This window comes from Xenopus laevis, chromosome 3S (genome assembly GCF_017654675.1).
Source record: "Xenopus laevis strain J_2021 chromosome 3S, Xenopus_laevis_v10.1, whole genome shotgun sequence".
Lineage (NCBI taxonomy): Eukaryota > Metazoa > Chordata > Amphibia > Anura > Pipidae > Xenopus > Xenopus laevis.
The window spans coordinates 86088962-86109257 of NC_054376.1; the positions used below are offsets into that span (position 1 = coordinate 86088962).

Genomic DNA, 20296 nt, shown 5'->3' on the forward strand with positions numbered 1-20296 from the left:
AGGTTTGGGATCAGTTATCCAGAAACCCATTATCCAGAAAGCTCCGAATCACGGAATGGCCGACTCCCATAAACTCCATTTTATCCAAACAATTCACATTTTAAAAATGTAGTTATTTTTTCTCAGTAATAATTAAACAGTACCTTGTACTTGATCCAAACTAAGATATAATTAATCCTGATTGGAAGCAAAAGTAGCCTATTGTGTATAATTAGTGTTAACATTATTTTCTAGTAGACATAAGGTATGAAAATTTAAACTATGTAAAAATCTGTTATCCCGAAAACCCCAGGTGCTGAGCATTCTGGATAACAGGTCCCATACCTTAATATTATATTAAGTGCTACTGCTGGCAGTTATAGTTAGAAATAAAGGGAATTTATTTTGTAGAAAATTGCAAATTATTAAAAAGGAGCCAAAGGTATAATTAGTAACTGGTATAAAAATGTGTATACAGGTATGGGACCTGTTATCCAGAATGCCCGGGACCTGGGTTTTTCCGGATAAGGGAAGGGTACAAGGTACTGTTTTATTATTACAGAGAAAAGAAAAATTTTAAATTATTTGGATTATTTAATTGTAATAGAGTATATGGGAGACAGCCTTTCCGTAATTTGGAGCTTTCTGGATAATGGTTTTCTGGATAATGGATCCAATACCTGTATTATTATTATTATTATGCTTAATATTATTATTATTAATAATATAACACACATTACCCAGTTTTTCTTTTTCTTTTTCTTGGACTCAGCATCATTGACACTGCCAATGCTAGAATGACTGGTAGCACTATTAACACTGGATACACTCTCTGATGAGTGCTGTCTTCTAATCCGCATATCTGTAGTATAAAAAAAAGGTTAGTATTCAAGAATCGTCTTATCTTTCAGAACCAACTTTTGATTTTTTACATTTTTTTTTCAAAAGATATCTCAATTTCAGTTTTCTTAATAATAAATCCATTGACTGACTGATTTGTCCAAGGATTAAAGAACAGTTCACTCAAGTACTATGAAGTTTACCTAAAAGCTAGAGGTACCTTTGTGACTATGATCAGAGCCATTGAGCGCTCCTTGGATAGCATCTTGTGCAGCTGAATTCTGGGCCTTTAGCATCTCTATGGTCTCTTTTAATTCAACGAGCTCAGAATCCTGCAATGAAAAAGAGGTTACTGATTATAACAGCAATACGATATTTTTTAAAAGTGCAATCATCAAAATTATTTATTTTTAAAAATAAATTTATTTGGGAAAAAGCATCTAAAACGATTTTCAGCTAGTGTTAGCACAGTGCTGGCCATTTCATTAACAGAACAGAGAAGGGAACAATACAATTAACAGAAAATGAATATATACCCCTACAGTGTTTTTAGTTACTGCCTCCTATGGTGGGAGTTTTTATTTAGACCCAGATTATGGATTTGTTTACTAAATAAAACATATATGTTTTTGTGTGTTTTCACTAGTATCACTATTATCATGCATTTAAACAATATTGTCACTTTATATGAAAAAGAAAATGTATTTTTAGTAACACATGATAATCAATTGTGCTATTAGCTAAAAAAGGAGCAAAATCCAGATTAAACTGTGTTAAAGGGGAACTAAATACAATCAATCAAATATTCTGTGCTGTTCCTGAAATAATCGAGTTCATCTTCACTATTCCTCTCTTGTCATCTGTTTTTCTTCATTCTCCCTTCATGCAGGAGTTGGGTGTCAAATAATCACAGTTAGATCCATTATATCTTATAGGGGGCTCCTTTTGCCTAAAAGATGTATTAGAGCTCACTATAGTAAAATCACCAGAAATCCTATCTCTATACATGCAGAATTTGTGCAAAAGGCAGTCATTTTGTTAGTACTGGAATCAGTTATTTGAATGATCTCTAATACATCTGATAGGAAAGGAGCCTCCCTATAAGATATATTGGATCTGACACACAACTGCTGCATATAGAGAGAATGAAGAGAAACAGATGCTGAGAGAGGAATAGTGAAGATAAACTTGATTATTTCAGAAACGATGCAGAATATTTAATTGATCGTGATTACAAAGTTTCTTCAGCATGCTGAAGCTTATATTAAATTGTAATTTTCGCAGTTGTTCCCCTTTAGACATTCTTCTGTTATATGGCCTATTTTATGATATCTCATCTTTTTCTGCACTACGCAGAACATGTGATCATGCAACTATAATACTGAAATAAGAAACAATGAGCACCAATGGCCTTATTGTTAGGACTTTCATACATTCTTTTTTATTAATATGCCTTACTATATAAACTGCTGATATTTCTTGAGCTTTGAAATCAGCTTTCCTAAACTCACCTTTTGTTCAGCTGTCATTGTTAAGCTTTGCAATCTTCCAGTCATATTTCCTAAACTCTTTTCAAAAGCTGCCACCAAATGGGACTGTAAATGAAGCAGACAGAAGGATTCATCAACTACATTCCCATCCTTAAATGAAAGTATTATTTGTTGAACTAAAGAAGTTCATTTTCTACAATCAACAAGTTATCAAGTATTTTTTTTTTTATTGTCATAGCTGGTAAACCAGTAACAGAAACTATTATATTGTTTACATTTGCCAAGACTTTTATATTCTGTGCACTGCAACCAATATCAGAGTTCTTTTCTCTGATGCCTAAACTTGATGTCTTACAATCCTGGAACAAAATACATGTAAAAGAATAGGAAGTGAGGGGATAAAATTTATTTACACATAGAAAATGTGTCTGATTGGGTATGAAATATGGTCCAATTAAGAATATCTGCCTTATCTGTAATTGGTGTAGAGCTAATGCTAATGTGAAATGAAAGCTTTTCCCAATCTTCCTATACTCGACAGAGACCAACTGAACATGAAAGTAGATTTTTTCATTTTATTTATATAGTAACGTTCACTGATGTTTGAGATATTTTTTAAACTCCTTTTAAACTCCAAAAGGACTACGGATGTGCTATAAACATGAACTTATACCAAATATTCTGTTTAGTCAAAACAGAAAGAAAACAAATATTTGTGAAACAAAGTGTGCATGCAAAAAGGAAGCTAGAATAATATCTCATACACTGCTTTAAAACTTACATATAGCCTGCACTGCTTGCATCAAACCCCACAGCTCATACTTTATTATGGAATATATTACACAGAAAAATATGCATCAAAATGATTTAGGTGATTAAACATATCCAACAAAGTAGGCCCACATTTTTTACTGAGGTTTAATAATCAACGGGAAGATTATAGGTTTTATTATAATAGGTGTGAAAATGATAAATTATCTCTTTATATAAATTATTGTAAAGACAGATTTTGCTCCACTGGTTTGTTTATCTATGCACTACATTCAAAACACGATGTCTGCAGACTACATAATAACCCATGATCGTTAGAAAAAGTGACATTTGAATTGTTTCTGTATTTCTATTAGACTGTTTTAATTTGAGTTTCTAAAAACGAACAGCACCAAAACGCATTGAACAGTTTTAATAAGATGGTTTATTATTCATACTACCGGCAGCCAGAACAGAGATAAAGCATTAGGATTTTCCCACACACTGTATAATTTAACAGCAGTAGCTTTCATTTTACTGTGCAGCTGGGATTAGGCAGTGTTCCTAAACAACAAAATTAGCCCTGTTTTCATAAGCTGCACCATTTATGAAATGTGCTTCCATGTTCAACATTTAATGCAGTGGCAGATAGGTAGGTTATGCCATTTATAACTCCCCTTTGCCTTAGGCATCTTATTGGCCAGGTCTATTAATTCAGCCAATTTATTTTTATATGCTAAAGTGGCCATTACACAAAAAAAACCTTTATAATAAAAGCAATTTTTTTCTAAAATTCAGCATATGCAAACTTCCTAGATTATTATAAAAGATCTTAATGATTAGACTTCTCACAGTGGTTTGCACTTTTATGGGGAATGTAATAAATGTTGCTAACAGAAAACTGCTTTTGTGCAAACAAATTTCCCTTTGTGCAAATTTAATATAGCGTTTGCAACCCCGGAAACTGTTTAGTGACCACTGGCACTTACTGAAAAATAATACGACACCTTCAAGCACTTCTTAAAATTGCACAAATGTGCAGTCTAATGAATTACATTTGAAGTCCAAAGTGAAAAACTGACCTCATACCTGCAATAACTGTACACCTTTTTAACTACCTCTTTAGCTAATTTATAATTTATATTATATACTATATATTTTTTCTGAAATTGTGCTTAATTGAAAACATCTATTCTAGAATTGTTCTCTAAGGTAACGCTCTGCGTATGCTTTAAGAAAACATAATGACAATTTATTTTGCAAATATTCCTACAAAAAAAAACGTTCCAACCATTTTGACCACACTGAATGGCAATTGCCTGCTGGTTTCTATATAAGCAAATTAAGATAACAGAAGAGAACTTTTGTAGATGATGTAAAAGTCAAGCAATACCTTCACAGAAAAAAATCTCAAGAAATTCATCCAAGAGGAAAATGATGAATCAATTCATATCCATAAGTTCCTTTCCTTTGTCCTTATAGTTTGACTTGATTTGACCCCGACCTTTGTTATGGACGTGGTCTTGTCTGTTGCCTGCTTCATCCTTTGCCTACTACAAGTACTTGTTATTGTCAATGGCCAGCCTCGACCACTAGCCTGTTATAGGGACTTTCACCATAACATGGCTTTTGGTTTTCCCCAAGCCACTATCATGCATTACCAGAGTTACACAGCTCCTACCAACTAGTTCCTTAATTTTGGGGTTTACGGGCACCTAGGTTATTAAATAGATGCCACTTTTAACCTGTAATGTTTGCTTTCATATCTATATATTAAAGCCAAGCAACATATTGTAAATTCACTGATATCCAAGCCTTTTTCAATAATATACTGCTTTATATTTTAAGACAGGTTACTTACATTTGCTGAAAGCTGTGATGTTAACGTGGCCACTTTTTCTTGTGAGGCAACCAACTCCCTCCTAAGTTTGTGAATTTGCTAAAATATAATATACAGAGTTAATTTCAAGAAAAATTGTATAGCCATGATAGCATACATCAGTGAGCCTAAATACACAAGCAGCCATCTTTTATAAAGTTCCTTTAAAAATTATTTTTGTTTTAGAATGATAGGGTTTGATAATCTTCATTTTTTTTGCATTTGGCATTTTCAGCAACTGTAAGATAACCAATGCAGATACACATAATTTTCTCATGCCCATAACTAACATGAATGTTTCTTTTTAATTTTGTATACCTTCCCTCCATTATAGATTGTAAGGCTTTCCGTGCAGAGATCTCATTCCAGCTGAGTAAACAAATTATTGTTTATACTTGTTTAACTGTTTTTCTTAAACTACCTCATACCTTTTTACCTGTTCCATAATTAAAAGTAACACATACATGCACAATAAGTGAAAATAAGTGAAAAGACTACAACCAGTACAGCAAGACTAAGTAAAGGGGCAAGAAAGTATATGTCCCAAAACAGAGATTTTGCTGTCTAAGCCCAGGAGGATCAATCAATGGTTCAGTTAGTTTGACAGATGTACCTGTACTAATAAGAAAGCGCATTTTGCTTATACACAAGATTTTCTACAGCATGTTCTGTGGTGGGACCTAAGCTCACAACTACACAAGACTACAAACTAATAGGAAATATCACTAATTAAAAATGGCAGCTATGCCTTTATTAGCTTTGGATTGTATGGCAAACAGAATAATTCAAACTAGGACAAAACTGACATGCACCTACATAAGCTTAGGCTATTAAACTGGAAAATAATGTGTAATATTTTATTCCTTAAAAAAGTATTTATATTATTTCATCAAACTATAGACCAATTTCTAGTTTATAGTTGAATATATTTATATACACAGAATATATACTCTTTAGTTCAATGGAAAGAAATACTGTGGATGAGGCGTCCCTTTCTAACTAACTAACCATACGCTCATCATAAACCTTCATAAGTGATTCAGCTTGCAAAGACGCTGCTTTAAAACTTTTGAAATTATAATATGCAAATTATATGCATTTACATTAGTTGCACAATTACAGGTAGACAAAATCATTTTTTTGTGAAATGAAATGTGCTTTGTATTTAATGAAAGCTTTGGCAAATGAACAAAATGTTAGACCATTCTGAGATTAAACCAAATATAACTAATTTGATTTCTGTCACATAGTGATAAGGGATATTGCCAGGAGTTTAAAGAGGCTCATCTAAATTTTGGTTTGACGAATGCTTTCGCTGAAGGGAACTTTGATTAACAGGCAGAATGTTTATAAAGCTACTTATGCTTGCCTGTGTGCCTAGACTGTATGCTAGAAATTAGGCTGGTCATAAATGGCACATACAAAGCAACATTGATTAAAACAAGGAGATAAATAAAGAAGCTGCAGCAATATTGATCAAATACTGTATATTTTTCCTCAAATTTTTGGTGGTGTGATGAAAAGAGTTTATTACCTCTGAATGAGCCTTTTCTTCAGCCTGAAAACAGAATGCAATAATTATTCGTAAGTTGTGTTACGGATTCAAAACTTTTACATTTAGGGGCAGATTTATCAAGGGTCGAATTTCGAAGTGTAAAAAACTTCGAAATTCAACCATCGAATTGCATTACTTTGATATTCGAATTCGAAGGTTTTTTTTAATCGAATTTGACCATATTCGGTCGAAGTGAAATCCTGGGATCGTACGATTAAATCCTTCGAATCAAACGATTTGAACAATTTAATTGATTGATCGAACAATTTTACTTCGACTTCTAAAAACGTAGCCAAATGTTGGCTATGGGCTCTAGGAGGTCCCTTTAGGCTAACATAGCAATTCGGTAGGTTTAAGGTGGCGAAGTGTCGAAGTCGAACTTTTTTAAAGAGTCAGTACTTCGATTTTCAAAGTCAAACTTTTTTACTTCGAATCAAAGTCGAAGTCGAATTTAGGCCTATTCAATGGTCGAAGTACCATTAGAAGTATTAGAATAAATTTGAAAATTCATTTCGACCCTTAGTAAATGTGCCCCTTAAAGTACTGTAGATATTGTCAGATTTATTCATTCCACTGAAAAAGCAAACATGTATAACTATATAAGGGCCTATTCAATATTCTAAGTAAAAGAAAGCAGTGATCAAATACACCACACATCACCCTATGAATGCCAGGATTGTCCATGTTTTTACTGGCATGACTAATTTTATATACAATTTGATATGGTAAATAAAACACAGTATTCATGGGTTAAGCAATATATTTTTACAGTTAGTACATATATCCACTGAAAGTTAGTGTTCTACAATATTTTTACTACCCAATTAACATACTATAATGTGTTTCATGCCATTGGGCGCTTTATCAGAGGAGGTGTGGCTGTATTAGGTCATATCCCTTATATACTTGCACACATCATATTACATATTCCAATATTCCAGGTTACATCATTATAATATGTCATTACATCATTATAATATATATATATATGTATATATATATATATATATATATATATATATATATATATATATATATATATATATATATATATATATATATATATATATATATATATATATTAAGCACTCATGGGACATTTTGGTCTGGTAAGAGGACCTTTCTCAAAACATTTCAAACATACCAGAATCCCAAAACCTAAAATAGCCACTGGGTTGTGTAAATTGGTGTCCAACCCACTCCCTATGATGACATCAGTGTGCAGTATATACAAGATAAAAACATCATGAAACAGAGAATCATTGCAGATAACACAAAGTCTTACAAAAGTGTTTAACCTGATCATCAGGTGTAGAGTGTGCAGGTGCATTAAAAACAAAATGCCCAAAAGGCAGGGGAAAAATGAGAGGGAGAGGGGAAAGAAAGGGGAGAGGAAAGGACAGATACAGTGCCAAATCAGTAAAAAAGAGAATAAAGGACCACCAGACTCAGAGTCATAGATTGATCATAACTATAAAAGGGGTAGGATGGTGTGGAGCCACATGTATAAAATAATGTGTGGCCTGACTTTGTTTACAACTATCATGGTTTTCATAGTAACCAAAGAGACATGTACCGCATTATTTAGAATGTAAAGAGTGCTTACCTGCCATAGCCCAGCCAACAGATAGGTTACAGAAAACTACACACCATATATTGGCTGGTTACAGAATAATGGCAAAGGCCCCATTATTAGAGGGCCTGGAATATTACCCCTGGCACACCATACAGAGTATAATGTAGATAGTTGGCATAACCCATCCTGATAATATATTATATATAAGTACTGAAAGGTAATATCACCCCTGTCACAGACAGGCTTAAGAAGGGAAAGTAAATACATTTAAAAATACCCCTGGCACAGGCAGGTCAAACACCCTGGCAGAATATATGGAGTGAAAATATGAAGGTTAAGTACTGCAACCAAAAGGTGTGATTGCTAATGAACTGAACAAAGTTGAGAGATGTAGTTCAGCCACATCATCAGCCTGGGGTCTGGAAAAAATACAAAGAAAAGAAAAAAGAAGGAGAAAGGAATTAAAAAAAGGGGGGGGAAGAATAGATAGAGAATGGCCAGGGAAAAGAAGAAGTCAATAGCTTAATAGTGCATTCAAATGTGCTAAATCAGGATATGCCCTGTTTAAATGCAGTGATTATCCATAATCATGAATCAGAATCTTGAAGAAAGCATCCGTTCCTCTGCTGACATCTAGTGACCATATAACAATACATGCTTTTCCATGCTCACAAATGCATGGTTTTTTTCCTACTACAGTAGCACCCCCATTTTACGTTTTTCAGGGGACCAGAATTTTTTTTATAAAATCCAAAAAAAGTAAAATCAGCTAAATGCATTATGCATTACAGTATATATTGGTGGGAAACTTTAAATCAGGGTGTGCCACAGATTGTACAAATTTACAGTCTGTAGTGGGCTAAGCTTTTACTGCTGGGATCGTAATTATTACATTCTTTAACCGTTTCATACTTAAGACATGGTGACCCACATTTTTTCATTAAAAAAACATGCAAGAATTTTGGATAATAGGTCATGGATCTGTACACGCATTCGTTATGATTAAGGCTGGCTACATATTGAAATGTTTTTTCTTAAATAATTTTAAACCAGAGTGAAGTCATAAGTATAAGTGTGTCTATCACCTCCAAAGCTGAAGGTCTGGGGCATGAGCACCTGGACCCCCCATGAACATTGGTAAGTTAACCCTGTTTACTACTGACATCAACTCTGGATGCCTTATTTACAAGAATGTATTGTTTCATGGATCTGTATAGTAATGTTTATTGGATCTCTTACTTAAATTTACTTAAATACTTACAGTAGAGTAGAGAGATGATGTGCTGGAAACCAGGGATAAGGAAGATCCATGTACTAGAAAAGAACCAAACAAGCAACATTCAATAAAGCCAGTTAATAAAATTAAATTAAATATAAACCACTGATTAACTGCTCTCATCAACACATGCAATCATTTATGCCGAGTGAGTGACATTGGATTTTCAACATCGGTGTCAAATCTGGATCAAAAGCTCTAAATGCCACACTAAAGATACCATTCAATATGTGTTTTGTGTTAATGAACTATTTTGTTATCACAACAATGACACCATAATTAAAGAAAAGCCTGTTTGATTATTTGATGAGCTCCTTCAGCTCCTCCTGCTGTTGTATCATTATTGTGATAAAGCATTACAATAGCCTCATGAGCTTACCAACATTGTTTTAAACAGATAATCCATTATTTCTATAGCCAATTCAACAGTATAGAGGCATGCTTTGTTTTTAAATTAACTCGTTAAAGAAAATGTATCTGACCTGAAAGGATTTTACTTAGTTTTTTATTTTTCTTTACTCAATTTAGCACCAGTAATTTAATTTTACAGACTTTAAAGCTTTCAAGAGCTATCTTGAAGTTAACCCTGTGGCTGAGCCAGCCTCTCATAGTTCATGTGTAAAAGGAGTTCACGTATAAAGACTCAAATGCCTTAAAATTGCATGAAAAAGAAAGTATTAAAATGTACCCAGTCTCATAAGACTTGCATCAACTTGACATATTTCTGTTTTGTTATCAAATTAAGTCTCACTTTTCTATAATGGATTGTGTAAGGTTAAATATGGGCTTGTTTAAGTATTGTTGTACACAATCAATATAAAATCTATGCATTCGAATAACCAATTACCTTCTTCCATGCTATCTCTAAAGGATCCAGAATGACTGATTGCCCTTGGTCTTTCTTCTAAAGATGTAGCGCTTCCACATAACTGTGAGTCTTCATACAACTCAAAGGAATAATCTTGTGCCGGAATGCTATTGGATCTCATCATGCTTGGTCCAGGAATACTAAACTGGGACAGATTGGTTGGACTTACTGCAAAAAGAATTACAGAAGTGGGTCAGTCACAGCTAATAAACCATTTAATAAACAAAAATATTTATGTTAATATTCTGTTGTAAAGTTTTCATTAAAGCATAAAAACCCTCTTCATTTGTAACATAATTATACTCTTACCCAAATTGGTGTAATGATATTTTCCAGCAGCAGAGGATGGCATGCCAGAAGGAGACACAAGTGGAGATTGGCTACCAGTGTCCTGAAGGCCTCCAGTGGAATGTGAGCGTAACCACTCCTTACCTTCATCTTGACTGGTCTGGCGGGATGATGGTGTGTATCTGTATTAAGAATGAATACTGCTGGTAAAGATTATTGTAATTCATACGAAAGACTCTTGTATTTCATTAACAATGTAATACATTCCTGTGTTTGCAATATATTTACATAGCATTGTTTTTAAATTACACACAAATGTGTGTGGAATAAACTGGAAGCAATTAAAATCAGTTGTTTTCAGTTGTTTCAGTCTCGGCCCTAAATATTACTTTCAATGATTTTAGTAACCCAATATTTAAGCATTTTATAAAAATTAAGACCATAGTATCAAAAACATGAAAAAATTGATTTGGACTTCATGAAAAAGTTATGCAATGCCCAGTCAATAAGTTAAGGTGGCCATAGACACACAGATCCTATTGTACGAATCGAGGATTCATACGAATTTCGGATCGTGTGTGGCGTGTGGCGTGTGCCGACATCTATCAGTCGTTTGGTCGATTGGTCAGGTTTGATTTTGACCCAACCGATTCAGCCAGAGCCCATGGCACATCGTAATCGGCCATACGGTCAAACAATAAGATTACACCCGATATAGCCATGCTCGTTAATGGCATATCGGGGAAAGATCCACTTGTTTGGCGATGTTGCCAAACGAGCGGATCTTTGCGTCTATGGCCACCTTTAGAGCTAGATTGTAGCTCCCCAGCTACATGGACACAGCTAAAATATAATATAATTTGCACAGAAATACACTGGCTGATATAGACATAGCTTTTTACAGACAACATTTATAGCACTACTGGAAACAGGTTGAATAGACATGATATAAAAAGGATCAATATAACAGATATTAAAACATGTATGCTAAAGCAGCCAGCAGCAAAGTAAAACCATATTAGTTGTTGTTTAGCGAAGGATTGGCAGGACATGGAACTTAAGAACAGAAAAGGAAAGGATAAATATACAACTAAGTAGGCGTACTAGAAGGGTTGTGGCCAAGCTTGATTAAATCTCCCGTGAAAGTTAAAGTGTCATTGGTAAAAAGAGACAAAAATCAAAAGTCAGTGTTACAGCACAACTCCTAGTGGAAGGGTTAACATCTGAAACCAATGGAGTTTTCCAGTGATAAGCTTATAGGTAATACATTGCATTTTTGTTTTTACATGTAGTGCATGTTATATTACAGCTCATTCCTGTAATTTATCACATGTGAACACATTACAGGAAATATATTTATAGAGCTATCACATCATATACCAATAATAAACCAGATTTTTATAGTAAAACATTTGAATATAAATATTTCATTTTCATTTTGTGGGTATGGTCAATTATTTTGGCTAAATAGATTTACAATTTTGTGTCAATACTGTAACTTGAAGAATCTCCAAGGCATATGAGAAAATGTCATCAGCAAATAATGTAGTCTTTAATTCATTATCAAATAACAGTTTAGTGGAACAGATAGTGAAATTGTTTTTTTTTTTTTCACAAAATTGCATTTAATAAGAGTTCAGTAGCAGGTACCTGCTGGCAAAAATGCAGGTATTTTGTGGGGTGCAGGTAATATTCGCAGATGCAAGTATGGGTGCTGGTCAGCAGGTCATGGGTCACAACATAAGCTTCTTTTATTTCTTTTAGTGGGTTGGGTTGCGGATAAAGCAATTACCGGGTCTAAATGGGTAAAGGGTCTCAGCAGATGAAAATGAAGGATTTAGGTCACAGATCTAGCCACTTAGATCTGCATAGGTTTCATATGTTAAGCTTTTCAGGAAAGAAAATACTTGGATCATTATAATAATTATTTACAATTGGTCATCACTTTTTGTCTTTTAAAGAGATAAGTGCCCCTATTGCTTCATACAGAAATTACTTAAAATTGTAATTATGATGAAAAAAAAACCGACAGCACCCATCATGCTCTGTATATTTCTGCTTTAATTTTATGAGGTCAGGACACTGCACATTCTGGTAGCTCAACAGTAAGGAAGTAGAAGAGATAGCGTTGCAGGAAACAGAAGACAACCTAAGCTTTGCTAAGGCAGGAGTCATGCTCAAGCAACATATACCTGAGTCCTTTTTTGGGAAGTGTATTTCGGTCAAGTTGCATACTGTTAAAGTAAAGAAAACCCCTGAGGATAAGATAAACAGACCATTAGGATTAATGGCAGCAACAATTGGAGTTTTTCATGGATGTACTGGCCTAGATGCATTATTAATCATCTTCTTTAAAACCCGACACTTTACAAAAATTGTGAAAAAGAGTAAGAACAACTAAAACATTTATTTTTCCATTTAGATTTTTGCTGATAATTGATGCCTCCTATACTAACCTTTCTATCCTAAGAATATCTATTTCTAAGAATAGAAAAATTACACCAAAGTGAGACATGTGCAAGGGCTTATAAGTTTTTTAGAAAGGGTTGAGAGGGAGGTAACCTAGTTGATGAGAACTGGAAAAAAGCAGATATTTCGAAGCTTTGGTTTTTGTCTGTATACACAACTGAGATTTTCCTTTAAGTAGAGCCAAAGTGATTTGAAAGTGAATTGATGGCTGTTTCAAAAGAGAACAAGTGAAAGTAAGAATGGACCTCATTTTATTCATCCCAGAGTACTAAAATAGTTCAGATCAAACCATTAATTTGGCATTGGTGGTAAGAATGTTCTTGAAGGGGTTCATAAGAATGAGATACTGGAATACATTTCAAATAACAATACTATGAGTTTGTGTCAGCATGGTTTTATAGATCTTGCCAGACAAGATCTTGCAAGAAGAATATCCTTCTATGTGGAGTGAGCAGAAATGTAGAAACTACATTGGCAGTGGATGTGATCTATTTAGATTTTGTTTTTTATACAGTATCACAGAGAAGGTTACTGATTCAATTCAGGAATATTGACCTGGTTCATATTTGTATGTATTTGGATAGAGAACTGGCAGAGAATCCACAACCTTTTGAACCCGTGAGCAACATTCAGAAGTAAAAGGAGTTGGGGAGCAACACTAGCATTAAAAATGTTCTTGGGTGCCAAATAGGTGCTGTGATTGGCTATTTGGTAGCCCCTATGTGAATTGTCAACCTACATTGAGGCTCTATTTGGCAGTACACCTGTTTTTTATGCAACAAAAACGTGCCTCCAAGCCAATAATTAAAAAAAAGCACCTGCTTTAAGGCCACTGGGAGCAACATCCAAAGGGATTGGAGTGCTAATGAGCTACTGGTTGGGGATTACTGGGCTAAGGGATAAAATACAAAAAGTGATGGTAAACGGAACATTTTATAACTGGATCAGTGCTGTTAGAGAAGTACCACAGGCGTTCATCCTTGGTCCTTTGCTTTTCAACCTGTTCTGAACCTGCAGTTGGTATATTAATTACTGTCTCTATGTTTGCTAATTACACTGAATTTTGTAAAAAGTTCCATGTAGGAGGTAGGATGATGCTGTTTTGCAGAGAGATTTGACTAACCTGTAGAACTGGGCAGGAAATTGGCAAATGAGGTTCAGTGATGATAAATGCAAGAATGTGCACTTTTGTAGCAATAATACAAATGCTAGTTACACAAAATAGTATAGTGTTTTGGGGGGTCTTCTTAACTGAGAAAGATTTGGAGATTTGGTGGAAAAAAAACTGTAGAACTGTAGTATCATCTTGTATTAAAAAGGGGCATTAACTTGAGGGATGAAAGCATTTAAGGAACTGTTCATTAAACAATATTAGTTGATTTCTCAAAATGCGTCAAACTATCAGTGTGTTTTCGTCTCCAGAAAACATGCCATAAAAAGGGGAAAATATGCAAAAACCAACAAATTTAGTAATAGAGTACTGCAACATTCATCCTGTTACATCTGCCATTTATAATATAAAGCTTTTCTTAGCCATTCCATTTTAATTCACCAGCATTATTTAAAAAGCTAACCAAGTCTGTGCCTGGTTCTTAACTAGTGCAAACTATAATATAGAAATAAATAGATAGTAGTAATGACATCTTAGAAGCAAAGACATGTGATCATTGTTCCCAAGCGACCATAATAAAGGTGCATAGGCAACGGCTTTGAACTATAACCTTACATTTCTGTAATCAGGTATACACTCACCTTAGGATTTCTGGGCAAATGTTTTACCATAGAAAAATGCATCCACAAAAGCAGAGGAAAATTAGGATAGGTAGTTTCTTCCATCTTGAGTATTATATATTCCTCTAGCTTTCATCATGTGGGAAGCATATTTATCAGCAGCAAACTACATTTAACATGTATGAGAATTGTACAGTTCCTAAATACGTTATCTATATATCTCTCTAAATCTATGTAACTTATATATTACAGGGCCAAATAAGCAATTCAGACAGCACTCCAGAAAACTTTTCCGGAGTGCTGTCTGAATTACTCATTTTGACCTATACTACAGCCGGGATGCTGCGGGCTGAGCACACAGAGTTTATGGAGCTGATTGGAGGAATATGGCGTCGTGAAGTGAGTCTTGGGCGGTCACATTCTTACTGCCTTTAATATATTACAATACAAGTTTTTAAAATAACATTTTCAAATATAACATTTTCTGCCAAGAACAATTTGTTCTCACCTTTCTGAAAGTGTAGATCTCACACTACCAGTTCTCATTAAGAGGCTTTGCACTTCCTGTGTGTTTGCTGTCAATCCAGACAGGGACCCATGATGACTAAGCGGTAGGTCAATAGACTCTGAGCTGGTATGAAGGCTTGTCATTGAAGGGTAACTAGGTGTGTCCTTGCTCCCAGCTGAAGAACTACTCAAATTTGCTGTCCATACCTGGCCCCCTGATGTAAACGAGTGAACAGATGCAGGGCTTGTGGCCAATGACTGGCCTAAACTTATGACATCAGGAGTAAGTTCATTAGCCTTACTGAAGAGCGGACTGCTGCTACCACTTTGCCCTCCAGCACTGCCCATACTGCCTGTACCAGATGAAGGTGAATCCAAACTGCCTTGTCTGGCCAAAGATGTGCTGCTAGGGCTGGGCATCACAGAAGTGGTCTTCCCACCATCAGTACTGCCAGCAGAGGTTGGTTTATTTCCAGCTTTTGAACCAAACAACCTAAAAATTAAACATATATATGAATGTTGTTGAACCTAATTTAATTGAATATGTGGTACCATTAGCTAAATCAGTGCACATAAATGTAATGTACTGAGTGAGGGGAAATTACAGCATTTTATAACTGTCAAAGATTCTTCCTACCAGATTGCAACACACATGCATTAATATAGCCCACAGGTTCATTTTAACCTTTCAAACATTTGCAATCAAGTTAATGATATAGTACAGGTATGGGACCCATTATCCATAAAGCTCAGAATTACGGAATGCCCATCTCCCATAGGGGCAAATTCACTAAGGTGCGAAGCGCCGAACGCTAGCGTTAATTCGCTAGCGTTTGGCATTTTCGCTACTGCGCAAATTCACTAACGAACGCTGGCGTAGTTTCGCTAGTGTTACTTCACAACCTTACGCCAGGCGAATCTTCGCTAGCGACGAAACTACGCAAATTCACTAACTTGCGCAGTGTAGTGAACGCTACCTTTTACGCTAAACTTCCTTCGCCACCTCAGACCTGGCGAAGCGCAATAGAGTAGATAGGGATTGTTTAAAAAAAAGTCAATTTTTTTTCTAAGTGCCAAAAAACGCTGGCGTGTTTTCTACGTGATGGCTGATAGGCTGAAAAAGATTGAAAAATTTTTGGGGCTCCCCTTCCTCCCCCCTACATTTCCTGACTCATGGCAACTTACCTAGACAGTGGGCACATGTGTAGGGCAAAATAAATTTTTTATTGGCTGATTTGAAGGTTTTCTAGGCATTTGTAGTGCAGATACGTGTTCTTCCATTAAAATGTGAATTTCGCGCCGTATGCAAATTAGCCTTCGCTAGCGCAACTTCGCTTTATATAGTGAATCAACGCTAGCGCAACTTCGCAACCTTACGCTACCCCTGTGCGCAACTTCGGATTTTAGTGAATTTGCGGAGCCCTGGCGAAACTACGCCTGGCGAAGTGTGGCGAAGTGCGGCGAAGTGCGGCGAAGTTGGGCCTGGCGCAACTTCGCATCTTAGTGAATTTGCCCCATAGACTCCATTTTATCCAAATAATCAAAAATTATTTCCTTTTTCTTTGTAATATTAAAATAGTACAGTGTACTTGATCCAAGATCCCATACCTGTACCAGCAGGGTTTATGCATTGAAATGAACTATTTTAATTCCCTTTAAAAAATACACAAATGGCCACCACCCTGAACCTCATAAACAGTTAGATTGGCACAAAAAAGCGTGAACTAAGAATCAGTGGTGTCAGTGAAAGTCAGTGAAATTATTAAACCAGCATTTTAAAAAATACATACTTTTATGTAATTAATTTCCAATGTTAGAAAAGTAACAAATATATTTTTAAATAAAAAAATAGTTCATTGCAAAATAAATGGTTGGCTATAAATCCTTATACACCAATATAATAAATGCATAGATATTTCTTTTTCAAGCACAAAAATATGCAACATGGTATAGCTACAAGATCATTCTATTTAATCATGATAAGACGGTATACTCAATCTATAATCCAATGTGTTATTAATGTTTATTAAATATTTAATTTGTTAATAATAAATTATTTTTGGTTTTTAAGCACATTATAGGGAATAGTAATACATTTTATAGATGTTTTAGAGGCCACTAGAGCGTACAATTTTAAAACATGTGAAAAACTATATGCATGTTTTTACATTTCCAGAAACTCTTTAGGAATACACAATTTTTTTCAACAGTGGGAGAGATGAAATGCAGAAATATCACTTGCCTTTTATATATTTTTTTCAATAACTTTTATGACTACATAGCCATTTGCAAACAATGGGAATACATACAAATGTAAAATGACTTGTAGTTACAACCATTATATTTATATTTTTACATGCTGTTTAATTCTACTGTATATTGTGTGGATACTTTTAACAGTGTAATAAAATCAAATCATATAAGCAGCCCCAAGGTATGCACTATTCACTGTGAACTACTTGAAGAGAAGTATAGTAGTGCTTACAGTTCGTTTCAAGCTTCTCTGTATAAAGCTTTCATTCCATTTATAACTTTTGAATTTTCTCTGAGAAACCTTACATTACCTACAAGAACATGCTCAGGTACTGAATTGCAAGTTATATGACACACCATAGCTTTGGTCGGTCCAGAGGCACTTGCTAATTAAACTCTTACAACAGCATCTCGGTTAAGGTCCTGGGAAGCTCCACATAATTGGTGGCTCACTAGGAAACTCATTAATTTCTTTGAAGTGATGGCAGATTTTCCCATAATCACATTGTACTACAGTAGTTTTGCGAAGACAACAAGCTAAGGCTGCTAAAATTATTTCTCAAGAGACATTCATAGCTGACCCATGTACAGGTGTGTGACTTCACTAGGAGAAAAGTTAATCTTATTTTGCACAAGACCAGGGAAATTGTTTGATTTATTATACACTATATTTCCTCATAGCATACTAAAAAGGGACATATAAAAGCTAATTTATGTCTTTGTCCTGAATTATGTACCACTAGCCCTGAAAATAAATAAATAACTTTATGAATCATACCCTAGAGATTATCTTTAAAAGACCTTTTCTCTAAACTTGCCCTGAAACATAATTTTTCTTTTCACTGTAAAGAATACAAAAATCCTCGAATTACATACACTCGACTTACATATAACTCACACTTACATACGGGGGCTATTACAGTAACATATTATGTTTTGCTTGATTTTTATTAGCATTTAGCTTTAATAAACCACCTGCCCCAATCCCCTCTGGTGTGTGGTGTCTACTGCAGAGCACAGAAAGGAAAATATAAATATGCACAGGAAGGTAAAACTAAATACTATGTTGCATTTGATAAGTAAATGTATATGTTTCATCTTACATACAAATTCAACTTAAGAACAAACCTATCTCTTACGTTACCCTGGGACTGCTTGTACATTTATATGGATTATTAAATTATTAATCTAAAAACATAGAATACAGTATTTCATATAATATTCTTAATACTTAGAAACAAATTTGGGTCAAATTTTGAATTCATGTGAGTTTTTTAAAACTTCATAGACTCCCATAAATTCAAAATTCAAGTAGTTGAAATCTATTAATAAAATTAATTTTTTAATACTCAGACGATTTTGAATGGTCCCAGAAACGCAAATCGAATTCGATCAAACTCGATTCAAGTTTTTTCTCGAAATGACTCAAAAAATCGAATGTCAGGAAGGCTGCACACATCTCCAAATTGATCCATGCACAACTCCCATTGACTTAAACAGTAATTTGGCAGGTTTTGGGTGGCAAATAAAGGGCTAGAGTAAGATAAATCTCAAAAATCAAATTCAATTTTTTTTAAAAACTCGAACTGAGTTTGGATAACTCCCAAGTCATATTTGACAGTTTGTACCATAAAAAAATTGAAAATTCATATTTTCAATTCAACCCTTGATAAATCTGTCCCTAAATATGCAATATTTATATCTTGTATTTGTTATAAATTATTCTTACCTTCGGAAAGTGGGTGAAGCAATATCAGGATATTTAGATCCTGGCTGACGAAGTCCTTGTGTGGCACAAGCATTTGCCGATGTTGGACTAGATTTGGGAGAACTTGACAAGGATACACTTTCTGAATCTGATACTTTTTCCTTTTCCTTATCAGTCTGATTTATGATGACAGGACTTGAACCACCTGAACCAATTTTTGAGGGCTCTCTTAGTTTTGTTGCTGCAGTACCTGCTGACTTGCTACTAACATTAGAGTCAATGCTGCTAGAGCTTGACCTGTGACCTCCTCTTCCTGGAATACTACTTGTGCTTGACTTGGAAGGACGTGGTAAACTGCGATATTGTAGGGCAGCTTTTGAATTACACAGCAATACAGTATCATCTTGATTTTGTGAGCCATCAAGACTAGTTTTCCTTCCTGCACCTTTTCCACCAATGCATGATGATTTAGGAACTTTTCCCAGAGTTGCTGAGCCACTGTTAATTGTTGCACCACTTCCTGTTACCATATTTGGTGATCCTACCCCAGCCTTTTTAAAACCAAAGGAACCGGTGGCAGTAGGCCTGGCAATTCCAGATGGTGGTTTCTTCCCTTCGTCACCACTGCTTTTTCCTGCATCCGACGGAGAACGCTGTAGAGTGTTACCTTTCAGTGGTGATTTTACCTTTTCAGAGGCCTTAACATCATCTGTTTTCCCTAAAGAAAAGTCAACATTTTTTTAAAAAAAAAGTTCAAGCAAAGGCAAATTCATAAAAGGGAAAAAAAGTTACCAATTTTGCATTTTGACATATACATTCCATACAGGAAACTTGAAAAAAAATATTTAATATTCCAAAATATACATTTTGCTCAAAGGGGAACTAACATTGGAATAGGTTGGTGCTTTTTAGAATATTATTATTATATTATTATTATTATTATTAATAATAATAATAATAATAATAAAAAGAGTTTAATTTCTGGTGACAGTATCTCTTTAAATTATATTTTCAATTTGTAATAAACATCTACCTGCAAAGGTAGTGCTGCATAGATTCTTAGATCTCTTCCCAAGCCAGAGGGATCATTGACACATTACATTTGATATGAATTAATAGATATATTT

At 34.7% G+C, this 20296-nt stretch overlaps 1 protein-coding gene across 6 annotated transcripts in view; it reads right to left on the minus strand.

Annotated features, from left to right (window-relative positions):
- Window positions 1-20296, minus strand: part of nav3.S (neuron navigator 3 S homeolog) — a 386349-nt gene that overhangs the window by 29955 nt on the left and 336098 nt on the right. For 4 of the 6 annotated variants that reach the window (XM_018255933.2, XM_018255927.2, XM_041588590.1 and 1 more), the window contains 11 exons: window positions 19191-19887; window positions 15210-15701; window positions 12694-12756; window positions 10523-10683; window positions 10193-10381; window positions 9331-9383; window positions 6473-6496; window positions 4921-4998; window positions 2331-2414; window positions 1040-1151; window positions 720-841 (listed from right to left, as the gene is read on the minus strand). In XM_018255933.2, the coding sequence (XP_018111422.1) occupies window positions 720-841; window positions 1040-1151; window positions 2331-2414; window positions 4921-4998; window positions 6473-6496; window positions 9331-9383; window positions 10193-10381; window positions 10523-10683; window positions 12694-12756; window positions 15210-15701; window positions 19191-19887 (2075 nt within the window). The remainder of the gene's footprint in view (window positions 1-719; window positions 842-1039; window positions 1152-2330; window positions 2415-4920; window positions 4999-6472; window positions 6497-9330; window positions 9384-10192; window positions 10382-10522; window positions 10684-12693; window positions 12757-15209; window positions 15702-19190; window positions 19888-20296) is intronic. The other 2 variants (XM_041588591.1, XM_041588589.1) reach the window with 2 other exon arrangements.